At 40.8% G+C, this 27,036-nt stretch overlaps 2 protein-coding genes across 6 annotated transcripts in view; one reads left to right on the top strand and one right to left on the bottom strand.

Annotated features, from left to right (window-relative positions):
• The first annotated feature begins 1,327 nt into the window (after nucleotides 1-1,327).
• Nucleotides 1,328-20,893, top strand: FBXO33 (F-box protein 33). The gene is made up of 4 exons (XM_069017854.1): nucleotides 1,328-1,888; nucleotides 8,205-8,315; nucleotides 13,785-14,470; nucleotides 18,492-20,893. Exons 1-4 carry the CDS (start codon nucleotides 1,374-1,376, stop codon nucleotides 18,761-18,763), a joined length of 1,584 nt encoding a protein of 527 aa, XP_068873955.1. The 5' UTR covers nucleotides 1,328-1,373; the 3' UTR covers nucleotides 18,764-20,893.
• A 3,194-nt stretch (nucleotides 20,894-24,087) lies between these two features.
• MIA2 (MIA SH3 domain ER export factor 2) overlaps nucleotides 24,088-27,036 on the bottom strand; it is a 37,065-nt gene continuing 34,116 nt past the window's right edge. For all 5 annotated transcript variants that reach the window (XM_069017850.1, XM_069017849.1, XM_069017851.1 and 2 more), the window contains 3 exons: nucleotides 26,109-26,185; nucleotides 25,468-25,702; nucleotides 24,088-24,654 (listed from right to left, as the gene is read on the bottom strand). In XM_069017850.1, coding sequence (XP_068873951.1) covers nucleotides 24,503-24,654; nucleotides 25,468-25,702; nucleotides 26,109-26,185 — 464 coding nt within the window. In that variant the 3' untranslated portion in view covers nucleotides 24,088-24,502. The remainder of the gene's footprint in view (nucleotides 24,655-25,467; nucleotides 25,703-26,108; nucleotides 26,186-27,036) is intronic.

Below are 27,036 nucleotides of genomic sequence, written 5' to 3'. Positions count from 1 at the left end.
CAGGTGTGTGAAGCAGCACTGGTCTCTGATGAGAGAACTGGCTGGCTGGGAATTTCCTATAGTCTTACTTTCACAATTACATCTGCCTCTACAGGATCCTTTTCTCTAATCAAGGAGAAATGGAAGACTCATTCCCCTTATGTCCAGATTGAAGACAAAATAAGCGATACTATTTTTTCGCCCCTGCTGTGAGACAGCAAAAACGGCTAGTCACGGAGTAAAGGGAGTGGTGGTTTAGATTTGGTTGTTGATAAATCTGGTTATAATGTGTGCCTACTCTGTATACAAAGAGGAGTCTAGACTTTATTTCTATTAGCACATCTTTTATTCTTTTGTGTGTACATCTCTGAACACTCAGATATAAAGTTGTTATAGAAACTGTGTCCATTATTCTAAGATACTGGCACTACTCAATTTTATTTCGGTAAGTTTTTTTTTATTACAAAAATGCATGCAATCATCATCACTCTGTTGTTCAGTCTTTACAGCATCAGCATGTAACAGACTTTTGAATTCTCTCAAAACTCTGTATGCACAGAAGTCACCTTTACATACTTACAGCGGATGTTGGCAGGGGTATTATGAAAGTGGGTGAGATTCAAGAAACACAGAGCACTAAGATTTGGCGCATTTTCTCCTTTATACCCCCAGGCTCGCACCCGGTTCTGTCACATGTCGGACTCTGCCGCGCTCCACCTTTCCTGCGTAGTCAGCGCGTTTCCCGCGGCAGCAGCAGGAATGCTGCTGAGGTAATTTTGCTGGCTCAAAGGCGTACGTGCGGTCCCATACGGGCCTCCGCGCCGCCGCCACCAGACGCCACCAGACACCCTTCCCAAGTTTCCCTAAACACCGGGTGCGCGGGGCAGGCGCGCCCGGCGGGGGCCGTCCCGCGCCTACCCCCCGGCAGCGGCCGGCGCTCCCACTGTGGAGCCCGCAGGGAATGTGGTCCCGGGGCCGCGCCCCGGGCAGGAGCCTCCGCCGCACTGCGTTGGGAACCGCGGGAGGGGCGGGGAGCGGGGGAGCCGCGCCGCCAGCACGGGGGGGTGAACGGCCAACGTCCCCCGCGGGGCGGGAGCGCCGGCTCCGCCTCCCAGTCCACCGCCGGCACGTCCCATTTTCCCCGCGGGGTGAACCATCCCCCCTCCGCCGTGGCGGCTCTCGTCGCCCCGCAGAAACAGAGCGCGGCGCCGGCCGTGTCTTCCTTCACACGGGCCTCTCAGGGCTGGGTGGTCCGGCCCACCTCTCCCCGCCGTGCTGGGCAGTGGTAGCATCCGCTCCGTCTCTCCGCCTCCCCCCCGGCGGCCGCTCGGGTGGTGCGTCCCGGCAGCAGGCGCGTCCCGGCCGGCGCCCGCCCCCCCCGCGTCGTGTCATTGATGTTGTTGTTTGTGTCGCAGGAGCCGCAGGCCAGGCCGGGGCCGCCGCCCGGGGCCGCCGCCGCGGGGCTGGGGCCGGCGCCAGGGATGTCGGTGTGCGGGGAGGCGGTGGGCGCCGGCTCCCTGCCCAGCGAGCTGGTGGTCCACATTTTCTCCTTCCTGGCGGCCCCCGACCGGCTGCGGGCCTCGGCCGCCTGCTCGCACTGGCGGGAGTGCCTCTTCTACCCGGCGCTCTGGCCGCGCCTCCGCCTCAGCCTCCGCGTCTCGCCCGCCGAGCGCCCGCGCCTCGAGTTCCTCATGCGCAAGTGCGGCTGGTTCGTCCGTGAGCTCCGCGTACAGTTCGCCGCCGACAACTACCCCACCGGCGGCGGCGGGGCGGCGGCGGCGGCGGGCGAGGGCGCCGCGGTGGCGGGGGACGGGGAGGCGCCGCCGCCGCTGAGCCCGCGCTGGCTCGACCTGCTGAGGACTTACCTGGAGCTGGTGCTGTGCGTCCTGAGCAGCGTCCGCAACAACAGGTACCACCGGGGAAGCGGCGGTGCCGGGCCTGGGGGCAGGCGGAGCCCCCCTCGCCGCGCAGGGCCGGGTTCCGCCGTCCCGCCGGTTTCTGCGGGCGGAAACAACGCCCGAGCTGGCGCCGGCCGGTTCGTGCTGGGGCTGCGCTCGGAGCCGTTCTCTCTCTGTGTGTGTGTGTGAGTCTGTGAGTTGGGCAGAAACGGGAACGCGCTGCTTCAAAGTACCAAATTTTTATCATATAGTGTATCCTGATGAGGAGTATAAACGCTCAGACGTCCAATTGTCGAGCGGCTGGTCAATACGAAGAACAAATACAGCTGCAGTAATAAAAAGTTCTCCGTCTTCTGGATGGAAGCGGGGAATGCAGCTCAAACGGAACAAGTGAGAACCGGGAGTTTGAATTTACTGCATAACAAGACGCCTTTCTCACTCAAAAAATGTAAGCCTTACTACGGACAGACTTTAGACCTTGTGTATGCCTGGAAAAAAAAATGTCATGAGAAATTAGTAGGGGGGAGTTAAAATTGCAGCTCTGGTGCGCTAAATTACTGCCCCAATAAAATACCTTCACCTTTCCAGCTACGAGGTCTTCCGCTGTAGAAAAGCTGAACTTTCATGCCAGCTCTCGTGTTACCTGGTACTCTGAGGTTTGAGGAAGTTTTAATGTTCTTTTGTTTATTGGAAAAAACGGTTCACATGTAGGACTTTCTTTGCCAAATTGAATTTAAATGATAGAAATATTTTCCTGTGATTTAAGATGTGTTTTTCACACACTTTCGCAGGTTAGGTAGTTGCTGAGATGTGAAGTCTTTAACACAAAAATACTTGCATTCTCTTTACTGCGTGTGGGTGTGATAGGGATAATAAGATAATAATCAGATATCCTAATATATGGCCTCTAGTCAGCACATAAGATAGGAAAGCAAGGATATTACAGCTAGGTTATGATGAGTCTGGAAAGCCACATAGATTTTAGGATAGGACGTGGTTAACATTTTTCCCCCTCTGTGCGCATATAACCTCACCTATCAAGGGAAGAAAAAAAGCTGCAAGTGTTTCAGGGCATCTTTGGATGAATTAAAGGTTGTGGATGGCCTTTAGAAAACTGCGACTGAGTCATGATCTTGTTACCGCCCCCTTTGATTCCGGAGGTATGGGAGAGTAGTTTGAGGCCTTCCTTGCGTCTTTATTTTGAATTGTAGCAAGAGAACTTTAAATGCAATTCCTCGTTGGTTTGACATGAATGCAAATGTGGTGTGTGAAGTCTCGCTTTCAGTTCCTCTGCTCTGTGGCTCCCAGCAGGTACTTCCTGTGGTGCAGCTGCGATGGTTGAGAGTTACAGACCACACTTCAGAAAACAGCTCTAGTTCCAGCTCACCTTTATCTTAATTTGTTTCTTGTCCTGTGAATCCTTGGTGTGCAAATCAGTGATCACCTGTCTTGATTGGTCTTCTCTTGCCTTTCAGGAGCTTTTACTTAACTGTTAAATCTTCGGGAAATCCAGCTAGTACTATAAGAGGAAAAAATGTTGAAGTGATTGTGGTGGTTGTCTGATCTGAGACAAATACCGTGACATGGGCTTGGAATTTTAAAAGAGATAGTATCTTCAGGAGATGTTGCATGAAGGTGTTGTTAGAAAACTAAATTGTTTCTTTTTTTCCCTCGCTGAAATACGAGGCTGTCAAAATTAACTGCAATATGATAAGGCTTTTGATACACTTTTTCTTTTGAAAAATTCTCCATGGCCTTATCTGAAATCTGTACAAGGACACTTGCTTTCTGAAGTTCATTTCACAGATTCTGTATGCACAGTGTGACTCAGGACTGCAGTAAAATACTCTACAGAAGTAGTTGTTTCTCCAGTACCTGTTTTCTGGTAGATTAGTATAATTTTGGTGGTAAAACAGGGATTAAAAGTTACCAACTTTGATAGGATTTTGCATTGCTGTACTTTCTTGCTGTCTCTAAATCGTTTATACGCCGCTCTTTTGGTTTCACATCAATAAAGCATGACTGGCGAACACAGGGTACCTGGTTATTACAGCACACTTTTTAATGAGCATTTAAAAACTGGGGGAAGAGGGGCATGATTTACATTAAACACTTAACCTTTTTTCAGTTTTGCTTTCAGAATAGACTCATTTTTTTCCCTTGAACAGACTAGGTTTTTAGTTTATTTTGATGTTTGAGGTTTTTTTTCCCCTTGCAAAGTAACTACCTATAACTGATTAGTTTTCAGGTAGAACACTGGGGTTTAGTTCTTTAAGTAGGTTTTTGAGATTGAAAAGAGTTGGGAAGGAGTATTAACATATGCCACGTTGCTGCTTAGTTCTTACTGTGACCACCTAATGTCTAAACCAGAGGCATTGTCACCTGCCTGATGCTTAGTTTTGTCAAAGGAGGGACTGCAGTCCAGAATTAATTTCTCTGCTTCTCTTTATTTATCTGTAACTCAAGGATTATTAATAATTCCTTCTTTTCACTGTACACAAGATAACTATTGTAATTTCCAAAATAATGGAAATGGAAATTTTTAACTTCTCCAGTGGCTGAATCACTGTAAATGCATTCCTTTTGGAATTAAGTTTAGAACAGGACAGTCTTTCAAAGCTCCTGTCAGCCCTTATGATAGCTTTCTGGCAGATAAGTTCAAAAAATGTTCTGTCTTACACTTCAGAACTGAAAAGGAAGAAATCTGCCTTTGTGATGCTGTTTCTTAACTGGGTAATGTTGTTTTAAATTTATTATTAAACAATGCAATAGCAACCCCCCTCCCTGCAAGAAAAATCATGTGCTTTAGATGGCTACAGATTTCCTTGAGGATTTACGATACTGCAGGACCTAAGAAAAGTAATTACTAAAAGTAATGAAATTTCTAAATGCTCTCTTGGCTAGAGGGGAATGATGTGAGGTTTTGCTACTAAGAGCATTTTCTGTACAACATAAAATTGCTAGTTTCTAAGCAAATCTGTGTGTTAAGTCTCTACAAAAATATTTTGGAGTGACCTTTGCTAGTTCTGATTGAATTAAGGACATAGAAACTTGTCTGCAACTTGTTTTAAAAACAACAGAAAATTTTCTGATAAATATTCCTTCTGCCAGCCATCTACCATCCAGAAAGGTATGTTCGAGGTCTGTGTCGTATTTGAAGTAGAGCTCAAGTTGTTTTGTGGGTGGCAGCATATTACTCCCAAATTACTGCTTTAATAGCATTGGGACCTTGATGAGCTCTAAAAATCTATCATTTATTTAATTAAAAGGTACTAAAGTAGTGTTTATAGTCATCTGTAACTTTTCCATAAGCTTCTATGTTTATGACAGCAAATAAAGCAAAATAACAAAGCATATAACTGTTTAAAAGCTGATGTTCTACTTAATACTAAGAAAAAGGGTGTGGGTGGGTATGATGTTTCTTAAATCCTCATCTGAACCTTCTCAAACTGATCTTTCAAAACTAAGTTCTAGAAGGCAGGGTGGGAGTGCAACAAACTTTCTGTTTGCACTTACGTGCATACAACAGCTAATAAGCCCCTGGTGATCATTCAGTAGGAAAATCCTGTTCTTTTATGTAACTAAAATACCAAAGTATAGTCTTCTCTACTCCTCCTTCCTTGCTTACAAAGGAAGATAGGAAGGTAGTGACACTCCCCCCTCCCCCCCCGCCTTTTCCTGTGCATCGTGTTAAATTGTGTGACTTGTATGATCTTTGCTATGGATACAAAAATGCAGATTTCTATAAAACTGTGGTGTCTTGGTGAAGGATGGTATCTCTTGGTGTTGCCAAAAAGTGGTGAATCGCTCAAAACAGTAGACTGCATCTGGTTTTGATGTTTTCTAATGACTGTTTTCTATTGGTCTGGGCAGGCAGCTGAAACTGGCAGAAACTAGTATAGTAATACAATATGTGCCTTACCACTTTGTTCGCCTTGAATGTAAGCAAGGACATTTTGTGCTTTTTTAAATTGGGTGTTAAAAAAGACCAAACAACACTGAAGATGGAGCCTAGCAAGAAGCTTATTACTTCTAGTGCACTTTTTGAGTGAGTGGAAAATAAATGTTTTAAAAATCCCTCCAAACCACAAGTTTTTCCCCAGCTGTATGTATGGATACTACACAGGATTAAGATGCCATTATGACTTTTAGCAAAAGATGACAATTAACTTCTAAATAATTTTATTTAAATAGCAATCACTTTACTGACTCTCTGAAATAAAGATGAGCTGTGAGCTGAATGTCATGGAGTTGAATAACATTGCAAATAGTAGCAAAAGTCTAACATTGTGTTGAACTGTGATCATATTTGTTGATGTTAATAACTGTGTTGTGAATGGAAAAATAATCAGATGTTGTCATTGGTTAAGTTTTCAGGCAGAGAACTTTTTCATTTGTCTCTGTACTGCATGAAATGGCAGTCACATAGAGGAAATAAAAGTGTGTGGGGTGCTAGTGATTAGTGTTCCATGTGCACTGTAGTTTGGTGGTCCTCTTAATACCTGCCTACATGCCTACGGTAGCACTGGCTGGCGGTGTGAGCGGCACAGACCGAGACCTGCGTTTGATGTGAATATGCAGGTGATTCAGAACTGTTCTGAAGATTGCATTTTGGCTCTTGGCTCTCAGAAATAAGTCACCGAGATCAAAAGATAAATGCTTAATTATAGCATTGGCTGTGAGCACTGCTTTTCACACCAGGTGGAGGTTTCTACTACTTCCCTGTCATACCAGACTATCTCTGACAGCTTTTTGAGGAAAAAAAGAGCCCAAAATACTCTTGGTTGCTTGTGCCAGTGTTTTAGGTTTCTCTGCCAAGCTTATTCTTCAGTATGATTAGGCAATGTCTTAGTGAGATTTGTAGAATATTGATCATATTCTAAGGCTCCATTTATTTTAGTGTATCATCAGTACAGTAGTCCTGTATTTAAAATACAGAATATTAAATTGTTAAAATTTCAGACGCTGTTGTAAATTCTAGGTATTTGGCTCCAGTATTTGTCAGACTTTATATGAAGCTGGTGGTTCTTGCTATTCATTCGTTGTTCTCCTATAGGAAAAAAGTAGCAGGTGCTACAGTGGATAGATTTCAGGCAATCAGTGTGCTGTTTTTGAATACAGGAACTTCAAAACAGGTAAATTATGATTTATGGTAGATAACAATTATAGACTGCAATTCATACCTACTAAAAAATGTAAAACATACTACGTTTTCCTCAAAGCTGATTTGAAATACTAGCATATGGTTTGTAAGCCAGAAGAAATAAGGATTTTATGGTAACTCACTTAATTGTCAGCTACAGGTTAATTGGCATCTACTGTTCAGGATTAATTTATATGTCCATTTGTGGTGAAACTGGAGTTTCTGCCTTGTTAATTATCAATTGCAACTAGCCCTTGCATGTTAGGAGTAAATCTAATTTACAGCATATATAAATAAAAGAAATGCTGACCCAAAACTTAGCCAGCTACAAAAATAAGAATCTTAATAGTAAATGCTACACAGCTACTTTAAAACTGCAGTCGTTTGCATACTCCTTGCTTGATCTGTTTTAGGAATAGAAAAGATGCAAGTCAGAAAACTCTACTAGGGAAAGGAAAAGTGACTGTCTAGTGGACCGTGTCATGTCCAGCATCAACTTAGAGGTTCTTCTTTCACTTCTTTTTAGGTATCCCTTCTAAAAGTTAAAATCATGTGTCGTGGTGGGCCACTATCCCTCACTGATGGGGAATATTAGAAAAGCTTCCCCTACTTTGATATAACAGAAGTTAGACACTGATTAGGGTGTGGGGAGTTCTTGCTTTTCCTGGCTGAGGTTTGTGATGCCTTGATTGAGGCAGGTGGTTTGGTCTCCCGTTTGTAACCCAGCTGATGTATGCAGGTGCTCAGACAGGGTTGTTTGTGGTTGTGTCCTACTTGGACATTAAATGCAGTGTTAAATGTTAAAAGGAATAAGTATCTGATGTTTTCATCAGTGACACTTAACACACATGTTCCAATGATTAAAAATTGCATGAAATCACTCCTAAGTTTTCTTTGTAGTGGTACAGGCCTGCTGAAAATACTCCTGTGCTGACTGAAAAGCGGTATTTGCTATTACAGCTGGTTTCAGCAGTTTGTGTAGTCCTCTTCCCCTTTATACTTCAGTCTCATTTTCTATAGTTCCATATGAGCCTGTATTCCAGGACAGTAGTAAGTTTCCCAACACAGACTGTGTGCTCCATGTAATAATGGGGGTTTATTGCCTGTATTTGTCTTATCCAGAATGATTTCTGACACCATTTTAGTTTTGAGTACAGATTCCTTTTTCTTTTGTTGTTTCCTAGGAACCTCCAGAAGTTAAGTCTCTTTGGGGATATAAGCATTCTGCAGCAACATGGAACTATATCAAATACCTACCTTGGAAAGGTTGACCCTGATGGCAAGAAGATTAAGCAGTAAGTTATATTTGTAAACTATCAAATACAGTAAAATAATAAAAATAGATAATGGAACACAGGAAATCCTGAAATACACTACTAAGAAGCTTTATGTTTTTTAACCGGATGAAAATCTAAATTCTTGTTCCTGCTGTTTACATGAAGTAGTCTGGTTTTGTGGCTGTTGGTTTTTTTGTTTGTTTTTTGTTTGGTTGTTTTTTTCCATACTTTCTGAGCAGGGTGAGAATCCTGTCTTTCCTCTTTTCATTGTGTTCAGTATTATGTTAATGCCTCAAAAGGGGAGGAGGGATGAGGCCTTGATACGAGCACCCCTTACTATTTCTGTACATGAAAAAAAATTAGAAAAGGAAGTAATCTGTTGTATTTCACAAGAGTTGAAAACATGTTTGTGTTTATGTTCTCTTTCAAGTTTACTGCTACAACTTACTTCAAATTACATCTGAAAACTAGGTTATGTATTTGCAGAATTCCTGAAACATTGCAGCTCTCAATGTGCTTGTTTAGTTCAGAGGTGTATTTTAGCTTGCCATAATTACATTACAGGACAGTCCTTGAATGCTCATAATCAAAATGGTTATTTGTTCTTTGGAAAAGGTTAAATACAGTATAAACAGCTACTGACTTCTGGAATAAATTACCACAGAGGGAGTGATGCTGACTTAACTATTTTAGCAATATTGCTAAAATTTTTGATACAATAAAACCTGAATACCATAATTTTGTGTCAATTTAAACATCTTTCTTCCAGTAGCTTGGGAGTGGAATAAGTACAGCCACTCTAGATCTTTACTATTTTTTGTTTTGAGTGGTTTTTAGAACCAGTATAGGTATATTATCAGATCAGTGTATGTACATGAACACAGTCATCAAACTGAATGTTTGGTCCTGACCTAAATTTGCAAATCACAGCAAATACAGCTGTGAGTCACATACTGTGTCTTTGTCATCTGTTATGTTTAGAATGCAGAACTTGGAGCAATTTGTGATTCTGTCTAATGTATGTACTATAGTGCTGTGTGCAGGTAAAAGGCTCATTTGGTAAAAGCTCTTTATTTGATATCCTTTGTGAAAATAGAAATATATAATCAAATCTTTGGAAAGGAGCTTGAAGGGAGTCATCTAAGCAGATGTCTACTCAGCTGAGTGTATGGTTAAATGTTTCTTCAAGCAGGTATTCGCATTTTGGAGCCATAAACCATTTGAAACTCATTATCTAACTTGGTGTTAGTCTTTTAGATGAATATTGACCTTTGCATGTTTTGGAATGAGCAAATAAATGCTACCTCTTTTTAGTTTAGTTCATTTTGTTGTTGGGTTTTTGTGTTTGTTGTGGTTTTTTGCTTGTTTGGTTTTTTGTTTTGGGTTTTTTGGGAGGGGGGTTGGGGGTTTTGGGGGTTTTTGTTTGGTTTTTTTTTGTTTGTTTGTTTGATTTTCTTTCTAGAATAAAACAATGTATTTGGGACCTGCTAGTCCTTGTCTAAATTAAAGGAAAGCTGGCAGTGTTTTATTCAGTTGTCTAAAGTTTGAGAACTAGTAGCAGACTTAGTTCAGAAAGTAAATCTTTATGGCTTCTTAGCCATGTTTTTTGCACTTGGGTTTGCATCAGTAAGTTGCAAAACGTGGATGCTGATAACTACCAGTGAAAGGTATAAGCAACCTTTGGGAGACAGTGTTACTGGTAGTTGAGGATTTTTGGAACCTCTATGGTGATAAATTTTACTAGCTGTTTCAGAAACTTCTTGCAATTAAAGCAGTCAGGGAAAAAAATGTTGTTTCCTGAAAGCTGGCTTTGAGCTGGATGTAACAGACTGTGGGTGAAATCTCAGCTATCATGGAGCCATTAGGATGCTTCCTCAGGTTCAGGCTGAGGATTGTCCTAAGGCAGAGGAGGCTTTGGAGCATGTTTTCAAAAGTACACTTTTGCAGTCATCAGCATGAGTTTGTAATGCTTATTCCTTTTCTGTACAGCATTTGTGTCCCTGGTTACTTTCTAAAACTCTCTTTACAACTCTGTTTCTTAGTGTTGGGAAGCTCAGTGTAAACAGTACATTTGTCTTGAGTTGAACAAAGGGTAGTTGTTTAAAATTTTGGCTTTCTGAAATCTGCTTCTCATGATTGATCTGTGTGGTTCAGGTAGTTTGGTTTCCAAAAGAACCAGTTTAGCCTCTGTTATTAAACAAAATATTTTGATTGATAGTATTTAATGAAACAAATGGCCTCCATATGGGCCTTAGTAATATGTTTACTTCCTGTCCAGGGCCATGGATGTGTTTCAGTCCTGGTTAGGACTGGTTTGGGGGATTAAACAATAACTCTGCCTGTCTAGTCAGGCTTTAGTCTGTCCTCTGGATGAAAACACCGTCTGGGGCATTAATTGTGAAAGTACATTTTTTTGAGGTTTTTATTTTTTAAATTGTTTGCTTCAGTATAATAATTTGTAGGTTACAGGTCAATGGGGACCATCCCATAATTGCTGCCTACAGGGAGCAAAGGGGACTGATGACACTTGTTGTGACATCAGTAGGTTGCGTTGCTTTTTAGTATGTGCTGAGTTCTGCTTGTATTTTCTGATGTATGCCTGAACTTCAGTTTTATAAGTGAGCTTTGAAATAACTGTGTTAAGTTAGGATAGATGTTGTATTACATGCTAGGCAGTTGAAGTAAAATTAATATGATAATAAAGTAGGTGTTAATTTCCAACAATTCACGTGTCTAATTTTCTAGAACGCAGTTCAGGCTATTTTTGCAAGCTCCAGTTAGATGCAATCTGTTTATGAAAAATAGAATGTGCATAAAAATTTGCAGGGGAGGAAAAAACCAAACCTGCTAGGATGTTTAAAAAATTTATTTGAAATATGTTTAAATGAATGGCCTCTATCTTACATAGTGCTTTCTGTCTTGCCTTTTATAAAGCAGGTACTAAAAACAGTTCAGAAATTATTGCTGTTAAATATTCTTTATTGACATGTTTGATCTCTTACTGGCTAAGAACTGGAGAAAGTTTTCTTAGGACCTACATGTCATTAGACTAGCAGCACAAATCTAAATACTTGTATAAATACTTTGGTACTTGCACTAAAAAGTTGGTGTGCAGATTGCAGTAAATCATTCTCTCTCTTTTAAAAGTTTCTTACTGCAATTCCTTCTGAGGAGAAAACCCACCCTAGAGCTGCAGAGTTCTATGTCATATTTCTTTTTATTAAATTTTGCAGGTACTAAACCAGTATTCTTCTAAGCTCAGATGTTTAAGTTGTATGAGAACTACAATTTAAACTGATTTTTAAGTGCAGTGAGGCATATAGATGGTAGTATTCTACTGAACATCTCAAAATTGATTTGTCTTCGATAGTTCTGTAAAACACTAAAAGCACTATTAAGATTGATTACCTGGGCTATTACAAAATAAATTCTACCATTGCTGCAACCATTACAGCACCTTTTGTAGGTGTATATGGGGGGAGGGAAGAGTCTTTGGAAGAAATTTGAGATTGCTGTGGTAGAATAATTTTCTTTGGGGGATTGTGAGATAATCTGATTATTCATTGGCAAGAATAATTATGTAACAAGCATTGCCAGGATCAAATAAGGTTCATCTGAACTTTAAATGAATTTAGGAATAAAATAGAAAAGCTACACCGTCTGTGAGTCTTATCTATTGTTTGAAACTGTTTCCTTTGTGTCACAGTTGCCAGTCGTCACTTTAAAATAAAATGGACAAATCTGGAAATATTGAAGTCTTTTTACTTGATGACTATTCTAGGCAAAACCTTGGGAACTGAGGTGTGAAATAAATACAATAACCACACCAACTTTTCCACTTGGGTGAAGTCAGGCCTTGCAAACATAGTACCTTCATAGGAGAAGGAAGAAAGCGCATGTAGGCAAGGGAGGGGATGAATAAGGGTTTGCTGAGGGAGAGGATGAATGAGGGCTGATGTTTTAACTTTATTACAGCAGAAGGGTTGTGGGGCATCAAAAGTAGTAGGTGACAGGTTCAGAGCAAGCAAGAAGAGAGGGGACTCACATTCCAAAGTTCTTTATTATTGGGTGTTATGGTTGCTAAACACTTACTCGGCTAAGGGAGGAACCTGGATGAATTTGTAGAAGTGAAGTCTCTGAGAGTTGCAAAATACAGCTCTGCTCAGAAGGTCTGAATTTCAAATTTTTGGAAACTAGAGAGATATTTGAGAAATATCTCTGTCTACTTTCCTTGTTCTGTCACCTTAAGGTATTAGTGTTTCTTTGCTGTCTGTCAGGATACTGGGCTAAACCTTTAATTTTGCCTGGACATTATCTCTATTAAAGTTATGTGGGTGAGAATAACAACTTCATAATGGTTTTTTGCTTAGATGTATAAAGTATACAGGTCCTCACAGCAATAAAGGAAAAAGTGTTCTGTGCAAAACCATTACCTGATTTGAGGAACAAAAATTTCTGCTAATTTTGTACTGGATCTTATTTTGTGATGTTTTATGGGACTTCCATAGCCTGGCTCAGCTGCTTCTCTGTAATGCTAACCAGGGCTTGAGATCAAATACTGACCTACACCTGTGTCTAATACACTAAAAGAGCACTTGTCATTTGGGCAGGAGGACTCTTTGGGCCTTACAGCTGTGGAATGAAGACTGGAAAAAGATTTATATTGAGAAAGTATTTTAGAGTGTGACTGTACTATTTAAATTTAATATTGAAAATTTAAAATACTTCTGTTGCCTTCTTGAACAAAATATCTCAATGTAAAGAACATCTGTTCACTGGAAAAAAGGGGTAGAAGAGGTGGGGTGCATCAGAATAAATTCATAATCTGGCACTGATAATTTGAGATTGAAATGTTACTGGGTCCAAGTTGTTTTGGTAAAGCATGAACCTGTTGGCACTTGAAAATCCAGTTAGTTGTACATTTGGAATTATTTAAAGATCTTCTTACATGTTTGTTCTTTACCCTTTAATGAGAAAATCAAGTAGGTAATTCACATCATTCTAACTTCTACTCAAAATCAAGTTTCTGCCACCTTTCACTGAAATTGACTTTTTTTTCCATACTAAATGTGCAGTTCTGGAGAAGTTAGGAAATACAAAAGGCTGTTTTTAAAAACAAGAGCCTCATTTGAAAAGCATTACAGGTTTTCTTATTTGCATAACCTTAAAATGTATGTGGGAGGGTGTTAAATACATGCTGGAAAATACATGAAGTGAAGGTTCATAGTGTGCCTCCATTTTTGAAAGACAAAGTACATATTTCTTTTAGTTTACAATTTTAACCTTTTAAGGGCAGTGGATGTTAAAATGCTCTGGGAGGTCTGCAGTCAGGTTGCAGTTCACAAGAGCTAAAATAATAGCACCTTCCTGCAGAATAAGGCTATAAATGAAGGAAGAATAATTATTGAATAAAAAAATTGAATGGTATGCAGTTGGTAATACTAAACCATGTTTAACAGGATCATTGTCTGTTTTGTTTACTTGCAGAATCCAACAGCTGTTTGAAGAGATATTAGGCAATAGCAGGCAATTGAAATGGCTGTCTTGTGGGTTAATGCTGCAAATAGTAACTCCCACATCACTGTCCTCCTTATCAAACCCCATAGCCAACACCATGGAACATCTGAGCTTATTGGACAACCACATCCCTGGTAATACCACTCTTATCACTGCGGTTGAATTGGAGCGCTTTGTGAATCTGCGTTCGCTCGCTTTGGATTTCTGTGATTTTACAGCTGAAATGGCAAGAGTCCTGGCTGACAGCAACCACGTGCCTTTGCATCGACTGTCTCTCCTGGTCCACAGTGTTTCCATAATGCACAAGTCATTGGACAATATGCCAAAAGATGAGAATTGGCAGGCGCTGACTCGCAACAGCACTAATCTTCGGGTCTATATAATGGCTTTTGATGTCAAGAGTGATGATATGTTAAGGATTCTTAAGCCCAGTATCCCCCTAGAGAGGATTCACTTTGACAGCTATGTCACTTGTGTTTCAGGAGCTGTTGTTGACCTCATATCCAGGCAGTATGACAAGTTCCTCACTCATTTTATACTAATGAATGATGTGATAGATATGTCTGCCTTCCCAGATCTCAGTGACAACCGGAATGAGGATCCACTTGTCTTATTAGCCTGGAGGTGCACAAGACTGTGTCTCCTAGCTGTTCATGGTAGGTAACACATTGCACGGGCATAGTATGTGACTTTTAAATGCTTACAACCCTTCAGCCTTTCTAATCGTGGTGTATTTTAGTGGCATGTTATTCAAAAGGCTGCTGCACCCTTGCTATACATGCTATTGTTGAAAGTGTTTATTGTATATGAGTTTTAAACATGCGTCTTACTAGCTTCTGTTGAGAAGTCACGTAGGATTTTATTAAACTCCTCACAGAAATGAGGATAACTTAAGAAATGAGCATTCCAGGAGGCTTATCCTACAAGCGGTCTGCACCGTTCAAGTTCCATTAAGTGACTGGTTATGTGCATGTGAACTGAAAACATTTACCATTTTTCTGTGAGTTTATATGCTGGCAAGATTAGATTATTTTGCTTCCTGTTTGTAAATAACATGAGTTAAGTGCCTCAAAACTGAGAGGAAAAAGTTTGTTACCAGTTTGGTCAGACTGCCACCAGATGAAGGCTGAAAAATATGTGAAGGAGGTTGCTTCACTGAGTGTATTGGTTTTACCAGTAATACCAGAACTAGATTTATCCCACCTATTTATTTGCCATATAGTAGCAAATAACTTTTAGAATTTATTCAGTTCTATCATCAATAGAGCACTTGGTGGTGGAAGTTACAGCAGTCTGGCAAATTTTTAACGCACTTGAAACTGAGATAATGCAGAATAATACTTTTTTGTTTGTGCTGGAATCAGCTTACCAAGACCCAAGTTTGCTGATGCATGAAGGAGTTAAGTGGTGACTGTATTGTGTTGCATAAGAATGAATGTGTTTCCTCAGACTGCTTGGGGGAGTAAATCTCCAGTTGTTCAGTACAAACAGAAGGCCTTCAGCAGCAGGAGGTGTACATTCACATTTTTATCGGTTAAAGCCAGAAGGTCCTGCTGTATTTGCTCTTTTTTTTCTCGTGGTCCTTAACTGAAATGTCATTGCTGGGGGCAGGGGAGGGTGTGATCAATTCGGTTGTCTCTCCTTAATAGTTTCCAGGTGAGACAGATTTTGGATACTGGCACATGACTGCACCAGTCTAGGTGTGGATTTTAGCAGTTTCTTCTAAAATTTGGATACATGTTTGAGGACCTTTAAAAAAAAAGTAAAAATAGTGTGTTATCTTAAATTATCTTCCTGCTACAGAAAAGTCCTCTAATATATTATCTAACTTTAAAAGCTTGTGAAACATCTAAACATAAGCTAGTGTAAGTATCATTTAATACCAACATGTGTCTATTCAGTAGAAGGTATTAGTCTGTGCAGAGCATTGGGGAAGCAAAGTCTTTTATGCTTCTGTCTAGCAAATGGTTGTTGCTACATCACCTTTCTTTGGAGAGATGCTGTGTCTGCCTGTGTGAGAGAACAGCCAAGTATCACCTTGCTGTTACATTGGGATTCAGATTCTTTTCCCTTCTTTTCCCCCTCCTTGCAGCAGAAGCTAGCTAAGCTGCTTATAAATGCCTTCTGATCTTTTCTAAGCTGTGGACATAACTCTCTAGTACTGTAACGTAAGCATCTTTCTTGGAGAGTAGTAACTCTAGGAAGAACACTGTTAGGAAGAAATATCCAGAATGCTGTGATGCCTCAGTACAGCATCTTAGCCTCATGCTTGGATTCTCTGAGGTTTACTATATGATGTTTTCTGGCTGCACTTGTCATACTATACTGTCGAGTTTCCTTCGGGAAAAGAAGGTGGTTTTGTTCAAGGTGCCATAATTCGCTTTAAGTGCTCAAGTTTCTTCTTCTGTCTCCTGAAGTGGTTATTCTTCAGTTTCCAGTGCTTCTTAGGTTTTTGTGTGTGTGTGTGTGTTTGTGTATGTTTCCTCTTCTGGTATTAGTTTGCTTTTGAAAAAGCTTTGGTTTACATCTAGTTTTGGCTGCCACTTGTCACTGACCAAAAGAGGAAGGGGAAAACATATGCTAAGGACACTTTATATGGGGTGCCTCGAGGTTGTCTTTTGTGGGAAGCTGTCATCTTTCCACCAAGGCAGCATGTCCAGGAGCCAGAGGAAGGCAGATGTTAAATGCATTCTCACAGAATGAAGAAAGGATGTAAAGAGTGTGTGGCCATTTGGGATGGGATGGAGACAGTAGGATACTCGTAGTGGTATGATCTGCCACATGAATAAAAACTATCTGTGAGAACAGAGGCCTTTTTTTTATTTTTTTCCTCCCCCTTAAGGGAAGGATACTTCCACATGGACTTTTATGACTTTGTGTTATAAACATACTGGCGAAGTTTTATTCTGTCCATGAATAAAACTGTCCAAAACTAAAGTTGAAATTTTTGCTAGCAATTACAGTGCGCTCGTGGTAAATTTGTTGTTCAGTGATACCAGTAGTAAAATGATTGTTTCCTCTTACCTCTGAATACTTAGCTGGACAGAGACTTTTTGGCAGCTGGGAGGTCACTAAGAAATTTCAGGCAAAATTTTGAAAGGAGAATTAATTTAAAATGAGACTAATTTGGGAATAAGATGGTTGTTCCAGGGCATAGAGGATCTATGCACTGGAAAAAGTTACAGCAAAAGCCATATACCTGACCACAGGATGGTAAAGGGGTTTTGTGTGCAGGGCTTTTATTTTCTTTTATTCTTGCACTTGCTTTCAAGGATTTCTTTGGTACGTTCCTTTACAGTCAGGATAACGGGAAGGTGTTGTGAACTCCTTCATGTCCTGATAGGAGACTGTCATCATACAGGGAGGAATTCTCCATTGAGTTTAATGCCCCTATTAAGGAAGGGACATTGAATTAAGCTGCCTGAATTAAGACAGCTTCATCTTCTGTGGACAGTTGTGTTGGAGGTGAAGTATCCAGCAGATGAAGATTGTGGGAATTCATGCATTCCTACTGGCTTATATACCAGAAATGAACCTTAGAGATGTGTGCAGGCTTCTTTGTTGAAAACCTGCCCATACGTATTTAGAGACACAATAGATAAAAGTAAAAGAAAACGGAATAGAAATCTCTTTTCTTTATTACTTTGACATCTTTTCTTTATTCTCTATTTTATTTTGATACATTATGATGTAGAGCATGTTAACTGTATTGTTGGAAGGCCAAAACACAGTTAGCTTTTACTTTTCAGCTGTTTAACTTTCCCAGTTCAAATATTGTGCAGACTGAAGCTTTGCTTGGAATCTACTTGGGCGTCTCACCAAGAAGCTTAGCACCTGTGAGAATGATGATGAAGGCAGAAATGAGCCTTTCCTTTTGCAGTGGTAGTGCTGATTTGGCAGGGCTCCCCAAAAGGGAAGCTCCCAGACCATCTGTGGTTTGCATCTGAATAGGGAGGAGCTCTCTGCATTTCCCTTAGCCAGGGCACAGAAAACTTACAGGTAACTGGGGAAATAGGAGTTTTTAAAGAGGAATGCCAATATATTATGTGAAGAGAGGGAAGCTTTGTAATTATGTTTTATCTCAGACAGAATAACAAGATACATGTAGTTTATTTTATATTTTTATATGTATATATAGATATACACACACACTGGGGTGACCTGAAGAGGCTGGAGAGGCTTCTGGTTTGTGTGTGATGACTTTTTGTTTGTTTGGTGGTGTTTTTTTTTAAAAATAAGTCTACTTTCTAAAGCAACAAAAGCAAGTCTTTTTTTTTCTAGCATAAGCAGAGTTTTAAAGCAGTCCTTTTATGCCTTCAGTTAATTGATAACTCCCTTTTTTCATTCTAATTTTACTACAAAGTAGATTACAGGAGGTTTGAAATGGTGTATATATATAACTTACAGTAGTCCACTGTAAGTGGAGCAAGTGGGGGAAAAAGATCTAGAAAAGCTTGGTGAAACTATCTGAAATATTTTTATACTTTCTTATTCAGAATATAAAATGGGGGCTTCACTTCTTGAAACGAGAAAGCCCCCACCATGCCCTAGGGGAATTCTGCCAGATGGAACATGACAGCATAGGTTGGGAGAGATACTGGGATGGTCTGGTATTAAATAGTACAGTAAGAAAATGCCCTGCAGGAAAATGACAGTGACTTTTTCTTTTCCCCATAGGTTACACAGTCTGGGCTCATAATCTTATAGCAATTGCTCGTCTTCGTGGCTCTGACCTGAAAGTACTGGAAGTCACAGAAGAAAGCATTGAATTTGACCAAGGAGAACTGGCTGATCAGGATGTGGATCCAGTACACAATTTCATTGAGCAAGTATCTCTCGGATTGGGTCGACCTTGGCACGCCGTCATGGACATAGAGCTGCTCAGTGTCTTCACTGAGCCAACCCGTCACTTCTACAGAGAGATGCAAAGCTTCAGTGAAGGCATTTAGCTCCTTATTTACAATTCCTGTGGTTACATATGCAAGTAGGGTCCTATTATGTTTTTTCGGTAGTGTGAATTAACCCCTTTTGTGCTGTGTTTAATCAGTATTAGCTATATAGAATTATATATGTGTATTCTACTTCTTGATCAAAGAACGTAGTCGGGTATTGGTTTAGAAGCTGAAAGTGGCAGTGTTTAGGGTTTTCACGGTTAATGGACTTGTCTACCAAACCTTGCAAAGATACAGCCAAAGGCTGTCTGAGGTTGCCGGCTAACTTTACTTTAATTGAGTAACTGCTTTTTGAATTATTTTGCTGTTATATTGGAGTCCTGTGCTCGGGAGCCAACTGTTTTTAATACCCATATCCATAGCCCAGTGGATTTCTATGCTGTCATTGTGTGCTTAATCCAGTAGCATGCTACTTAATAGGCTTAAGGGACGAGAAGTCTATCCAGGGCTGTTCACTGTAAGACTCTTACCTTGCTTGATTTCACGTGCAGATTCTGCAGCATGGCTTAACTCCATTCTCGGCTTTCCTTAGCTGCTAAGCGGCGGTGTGAAACACGAGCGTTCAGGTTCCTGCACTTACAGATTCACTCCATAAGCTGTAGTCTTTTGGATTCTTTGCAAACTCCTCCTTGTTTGTTCTCATGTTCTGTCATCTTCCTTAAAAGTTAGCTTTGGGCCAAAGTTTAAAAGGAAAAAGCAAGACTATGCGCTCCGGTAAGGTAAACGCATAACAGGGAAGATTTCAATACAAAGGTCTACACCTGCAAACAAACATTAGTCGTGAAATCCCTAACAACCAAGTCACTGGATTTTCTCTGTCAGCGCCTGTGTCAGCTGCCAAAGAATAGATTAAAAACGAAGAAGTGCCCACATGCTGGCAGGGGCAGGCCAACTTTTGGCCAGCCAGATACTGCTAGATTGTAATATATAAGGTCGAATTTCGACCTGTGGTACACAGCTGTGCTGTGGCTCAGTCAGCAACCTCAGAACTCTTAACAAACATGCACCTGTTTCACTGTGAATAGTGAATGTAAAGGAAGGAAAGGAAACAAATACAAAGCTTGTTCTATCACAGGTATGAGCTGCTATGATGCATGAAGAACATTCCATGAAGTATGTTTTAAAATCTTGTTATATCTGAGAGGCTTTAGAAGCCGATGTAACTGTTTCAGGGCAACCGCGGTACAGACGTGGTCTCTGTGAGACTTCCACCTGACCCCAGTTTTAAGTGGTACGAATGTTGTGCATTTAATGTTTAAAGGACAGTCTGCAATAATAAAGTAAGTGGCCAACGTGGGTGCCCAGCAGTGCTGAGACCTGGCTGCTATATTGTAAGCTTTGGAAAACACAATTTATGCAACAGATGTCCAGATATGATTCTATTTATGGAAAAAGTTTATATGTGTTTTACAAATGGTTTTACCATCTTATATTAAAATGACCTTTTGACAGGTGTGCGCTGTTTTGTCTCCAGTGAGCACATACCATGCGGATTTTATATGTACATCAGTAGAGTGAATCCACTGGCACAGTGTGTGTATATGCCAGATGTGGTGAGATTTTATCTTATAAATGTGATCAGATTAAAAAAAAAACTCCTGACAGAAAATGTAAGGAAACCAGCTGAATGTTTGAATTGATGACTGATGTTGTATGGTTTATGTTAAATGTTATATTCTTTTAATCAATGAATAAAGCATAAAAAATTGATCGCTGTACAAAATACTTTATTGTTATCAGCATGAAGATTTTGATTGAAATGCAACATCGTTCATAAGATGTGTATAACTAGTAGCTCCCATTGTGTCTAGGTCAGCAGAAAAATCTAAAATAAGTCACACTGAATTTTTTTTTTTTAATTTGGCTGAATTTTGTCAACATTTTTTGGGGTGGTGGAGGAATGGGAAGGATGCTTTACTAAAGATCAGACCAGTTAGCACAAACAGTTTATTATTATATGACCTATTAGACTGATACGGTAAACTGTGGACTGTAGAATATAGAAGACTATTTTTGAGAAACTACTGCATCAATTGCAATTGCTTAAATCAAAATCTAATGTGCTCAAGAAAAATGTGTAGTACTTCTTTGGTGTCCCACTATTAAATAGATTATGAATACCTGCAATGCTTCAGTTTGACATTTTATCTGTACTCAAAGTACACAGCTGTGCCTTCTGAATGGAAACTGCAGATGTCTGGTCAGCTGTTGGAGAGCTGCTGTGGCCTGCAGTGGCTGACTGTGCTGTGAGGCTTGTCAGAGTGGCTGGTCAGTGTGTGCGTGCCAAGCACGGACTTCATTCGAGCTTCTGAACTTCATGTTGCTACATGGCAGCACAGACTGCTGCCAAGCGTGAAAATTGCACTGCTTGTTCAAGCAGTTTCCTGGATCCTCCAGACTTGGTAAGCAAGAGCATTTGCCAACACACTGAAGAGATGCTGTGGGTAATAAAGATAAGGTAAATACAGTTACAGCTTTTCACGTTCCAGTAAAGTGAAATACTGGTACTTGTTGTGGTGCCTTTCAGGGCTCAGCCTCAGGAGGAAGGTTTACGTAGCAGTTAAATCTGATGGTGATCGTTCAGCAGCATCTGAACCTGAAGTGTGATCTTGAAGGGTTCAAGATTTCAGGAAGTCATACACAACAAGCCAGAAACAAACAAAGCAAATTCTGTATCCTCTGGTTTAAACAGTTGCAGAATGGTAATTTTATCTCTGCAAGCTACTGCATTTTATGGGTAACTACCTACTAAATGGAGTTGGAAAGTACCCTGTTTGCCTTTCTGTTACATAAATGTGTTTTTAATTTTTTGGTCTAACCTGTTTTCTGCTTTAATTAATTTAATCTTGAAAGATAAGATGAGGGGCAGGAGCAGCAGCCCACTTGACTACAGTAGAGATGTGCAGCCCTTTCACTGGCTGGCTCTTACCAGTGGCTGTCCATTGTTAGTGCTCCAAGTCAGATTTTTTTCATACAGTCTGAAGTCTTCTCACTGGGTTTGGCTTGTGTTCAGGGAAGAAGTCGGTGTACTTAAAAGATGGCTAGAATCTTTCTATCTTGGCAATTGTAGGGAGTGCAGTAAAGCAGGAGTGTGGTGAAAGCCTTACCTTGAGCAGTGCTGGAGAAATGCACCCCTGATTTTTCTCCTGTCTGAGGAATAGATAAAGGTGGGGTTTGTCACCTGCCTGTATTTTCAGCAGGAATCTTTATTAGTGATACCAGGATGAAGGGATTCAAGTTGAAGTGATCTGTAATCGTTAGGAAATTAAGATGGTCTTAATATTCTCTTGCATTTGGAGTGGGACCTTACAAACTATTGTGAAATTACTTTGAACTTGCATAATCCCAAAAGGAATTTTATTTTGTTGTTTCTTTGTATTTCCTGAAGAGATGGCAATGTCAAGTTAGTCTTGCATTCTAGGGTCAGCTGCAGGAGCTTGGAACACAAGACTTCATCTGTCAAAACTGGGTTGCTTCTTCTTTTGGGGGGTGGGCAGAACAGGGACTTCCCCACATACACTTTTGTGTGACCTTTCCCCATTTTACAGTTTATCATCTACCTGCCTCCTATTGCATAAACCAGAGCTTGTTTCCAAATTTGCAAATAAAATTTTGGACTACTACTGGGGAGGGGAAAAAAAAAAAAAAGCCTGAAATTATGCCCTTCTCTCTGCAGGATGATCCAATCCATGCTTTCCTGCATTATCTTAGTCCAGCTGTCTTTTCTCTTGCCTGCAGCTTCTGGTACCATTGTGGGCATAGATTAGACTGTTTTGGTGGAGGAAGAATTTTTCAGTTAAATATTTGTTTTAAGTTAACTCACACGGGGGAAATACTGTGTTTGCTCAGAAAACATAGATACATTCATAAATAGTTTTTGCAGTGCAGCCTCTCAGGTCAGTTGGGCAAGGAATGAAAAAGGTTTCTGGGAGTGTTATCAGCCCAGGATTTCTGTGCAGGGGCAAGGCTGTATTTGGCAGTTCTGGTTCTTCCTATGGCTGATGACAAGGGTAAGGGTAAAATGCAGTAATTCCTTTGAGAATCCTTGTGAAGTCTCTCAGGCAAACTCATAGCCACCAACTAATTGGCTAAAGTAATGCAACAGCCACATTGAACTACATGGTTAATTTAACATGGATGATGCTTTAAAATGTCTCGTCAGAATCTGTCATGGAATCACTGCAGTACAAAGGCTTATCGAAATGCTTTGAGGGCTAAACTAGAAGCAGAAAGGATAAAGAAATTGTAGGAATGAGCCATGGAAGAGTTCTACAGCTGAAAGAAGCCAATCTGGGGGTAATGGTAGGAGCAGGAGTACTGAGCTACAGGCGGAAATGCTCCCTTGGCAAACTCAACCTAAGCAATTACAAAAAAAAGTGGGCTGGAGTTTTTTCTTTGGTAACTTCTAATTATGGGGTGTGGTGGCAGCTGCATTTACATTAAAGCCTGGAACTGTGTGTTATGTGTGCCTGCATGCAGAGAATGGGGACTGGCGGTTGGACTGCTGCTGGGAGTTGGGGCTTGCCAAAACCGGTTTGCTTTTTTATCTTTGAGGGTCCCTTACCAAATGACTGCACTGAGTCCTTACACCTTTCCAAGTTGAAGCCAAACTGTCAGAACAGCCACCAGCTCCTAGCAGAAGTCTTTAGATTATACAGTTGTCAGTAAAAGCAGAGCTTGGCTCTGTCCAGACCCAGCCTGGCACTGGTCAGTCGTGCCCTGGCTGCAGGTGGGGACACTGTGTCTGCTGGGACAGCCGTTCCTGCCAGGGAAGCAGCACACGGGAACCGCGCCTGAGGAGGTGAACGAGGTACCACACCAAATGCTTTTATAGACACAAAGTTATTAATGCTGCAGTCTGCCACTTCCTTCTTGTACTTTTTAATTCTGCTTTTATCCTGCCCAGCATGTTCCAAATGCTGGTGTTAAAATCTGAAGCCTAATAAACTGAATTCATGCTGAGACAGTAAAAAGCACCCCTCCTATTAGTTTGCTGCAGACATACATCTTCAAAGGCAAGGGCTGGGCTGTGCTTGAGCATCTCCTAGCTATGACTCCTTCCTCCCAGGTCATAAAACCCCCCTGTACACATCTTCAATAACAAACACTACTCCCCTCCAGCTTTTGAAGAGTGAGGGGAGAGTCGCTCAGCTTTTGTGCTGCCCCTTCCCCCTCAGTGTCGTGGCAGGAGAACTGCCATGGTGTAGAGCTTGAGAGCTGAAAGGTCACCTACAAGGTCACTAACAGAGGGGACTAGAGTGGAGAACCATGGCCATTCATCTTCACCTACTTCTATTGTACTAGGTTACCAGTGACATTGCTTTCATTTTCTGTAGCTTTTTATTAACCGTTTCCATTTGTTTTCACATCCTATTCATAAAGCAGCAAGCATCACTTTTGGCATGCAGGAGACTCCCTGTACAGCTCAACCAGGACAAAGCAGCTGGACTTTTACAATAAGGTTCACGTGATCTAATTTTATACACCTTTGAAGAGATTATTCAAGTTAGAAATACTTAATTTAAAATGACTATTGTACAGTGGAAATCACTTATTCACAATATTCATAGTTATTTAATTCTTTATTTACAAAATACTATCCTGAGAATTTTCTCTATTAAGCTTCAATTTGAGCAAAGTAGTTTGTATAGACCTAAGTAACAATAGTTACTTAACATAAGGAAAAATGCCAGTAGGAGAGCACAAAGCTGGTTCAGGACATTCCCCAAATGACTGTCAAGTCTCCTGCTGTGGTTCTGGTTGTTCTACAGCTGATGGATTTGACTGAGATGGTTCAACTCTATTTTCAGGAGGAGGTGGTGGAGGCAAAAATCCAGGTCGTTGAGGTGGATAGTGAGGATAAGGTCTCATTGGAAATGGGTTTCTTACTGTGAGAGAATCAGAGTAGTCCAGTTAATATCAATCACAACAGGAAACATATACACCTGCTTCTCTTGCTGTCTTACTGCTCAGCTAGGCCTATCTAACTAGGAGTCACATGTCAGGATCCAAAGAGACAGAGATGCCAGGAAGGATGAGGGCAAAACCATCACTTTTCTCAGTAGTTACCCACAACAGCATCAAAGCAGCAGCCAGCCACTGCCAGCTCCTGGGCTGCCGCTGCCAACATCCCCTTCAGTCTGCCACAGCAGCCTTTACCTGCCACACCTTACAGATATTTTGGCAGATAAATGGCTTAGTTCTTCACACATACTCGGAGAACAGCAGGAGTCAGAAAGAAGCCCTGCACAGTCTGACACTGACATCTTGCTCCAGTCATGCAAACTCAAAGGGAGAACACTTGTTTTGGGACTGTGCCTTTGCAGGGCACCAGCACACCTCAGAGCCAGAGAATGAAACTTGTAAGATTTATGTAAGGTGCAGCTTCACAGGAAGAAAAGGATTAAGGTAACCACCTACTTGCTTTCCTACCCTACAAAAAGAATCCTTTACATGCTGAACAGTACATGTAGGTGTATTTTCCAGCAAAAGCTAGTGTTTGTAAAAACATCAAGATGAGCTGTTGTGAAAAAGGAAGTGTACGACACAACGAACCTTAATCAGAAAAGATGCTCCCTGCTAGCTGAATTAAGAAGTAGTGTGTGCAAGTCTGTGCACATCCACCCAGTGTGGTAACTCACTACCTGCACAAAGCACTCACATGCATCAGTTTGAAACAAATGCTGGCAAAAGCCACGTACTTGGCAGCGGAGGGCGCGGAGGCCCGAAGTCTCGTACTGGAAAGCATTCCCGTGGCCCGTACATGCCAGCAGGAGGAGGGGGAGGAAAAGGAGGTCCTCGTCTCATGAAAGGTACTGGTGGTGCTCTAGGATCCACAGGCATCAGTGGAGGTCTGACTGGAGGGAAAGGCAGGGGTGCAAACCCTGAAATGACAGCTTCACTTTCAGGTGCCAGCGACTGATCGGGGAGCGAGTTCTGTAACACAAGGAAACCAGGGAAGTTAGTGGAGGGAAAGGGAACGTCTCCAGTCCCATCAGGCCTGCTTTCATGTAGGTGTGACACTAGCTAAGGGCGAGTTCCAGCTCTGCCTTAGCTGCAGTATAATCCTGAGCAAGGCTATCTATGTGTACTGACCATCCACTTGACCATAGCTTCATCTTTTGGGATATAATTAATTTTCAACAGGGACTATATTAGTAATACATCAAAATTAATTCACAAGGCAGTAAGTGCTGTGATAAAGTATACAGATAACTTTATAATTTGCACTGCAGAGTGCAATATAATGTGACCAATGGACTACAGACAAATGTGTCTGTTTTTTGCAGAAAATTAAAGCTTCTTTAAATCAAGCTTCTCTTTAGCTACTTTAGCTACTTACACTAAAGTTAGAATGATCCTTCATCCCATCTCCACTTGGTTCTGTTTGTGGACTATGTTCTGAAGATGTCTGTCCATCTGTATGTAAAAGTTAAAGAAATTATTCAGTGCTGATCTCTTTCTCTCCACCAGTTTCAGTAAGTTTTTTTGAAATCAGAATAGATAGGCAACAAAACTAACAGCAAGTAGCAGTTCAATTTTCCCCCTCCCTCCGACTAATAGTTTATTTCTTTGGCAAACCCCATGCTGGGAATGGCTGTGCTATCATAGGCTCTTGGCACAGAGCTTGACACAAATCCAAACCAAGTATGACAAAAACCAATTCCCTCCTTGGCTGACAAATTTCAAGACGACTTCCAGAACTACATCAGTTTTGGACAAGCAGTCAGAAATTAATAATAATAATAATAATAATAATAATAATAATAATAATAATAATAATAATAATAATAATCCTCTCATATGCCTTACTCACTTTATAAGTAAAGAGAGAAATAGAAACTTCAGTGTTTTTACTTTTAAACTTTACTGGGAACAAGTATTTTCTGTAGCAACTGGAGAAAATTATTAAAGGGAATTGTCAGAGAGTAGAATCTGACTGGATATAAATATACTGAATATATACACTAAATACACTTCATTTTAACAAACAAACAAACAACCCTCCAAACCTGGGATTTGAAATATATTGCTTTCTTACACTTCAGCTTGAATAGATATACTAAAAACCACCAGACCAAAACAAGACTTCTAACTAGTGACTGAATTTTTATGTGCATATTGTATTTCTACTTCTTGAAAGCAAACAAAGCTTTTTTCTCAATGAACAGATAGGTCTTTTCAAAACTCTAAATTACGTGTCATTTCAAGCAGGCCCTGCCTCATTGATGATATTGTTACTTAATCTAAAACATTTCAACTCCTGTGTC

The sequence above is a fragment of the Aphelocoma coerulescens genome, chromosome 5 (genome assembly GCF_041296385.1).
Source record: "Aphelocoma coerulescens isolate FSJ_1873_10779 chromosome 5, UR_Acoe_1.0, whole genome shotgun sequence".
Lineage (NCBI taxonomy): Eukaryota > Metazoa > Chordata > Aves > Passeriformes > Corvidae > Aphelocoma > Aphelocoma coerulescens.
The sequence above is the reverse complement of the archived record's forward strand: the minus strand, read 5'-3'. Positions and strand labels throughout refer to the sequence as shown.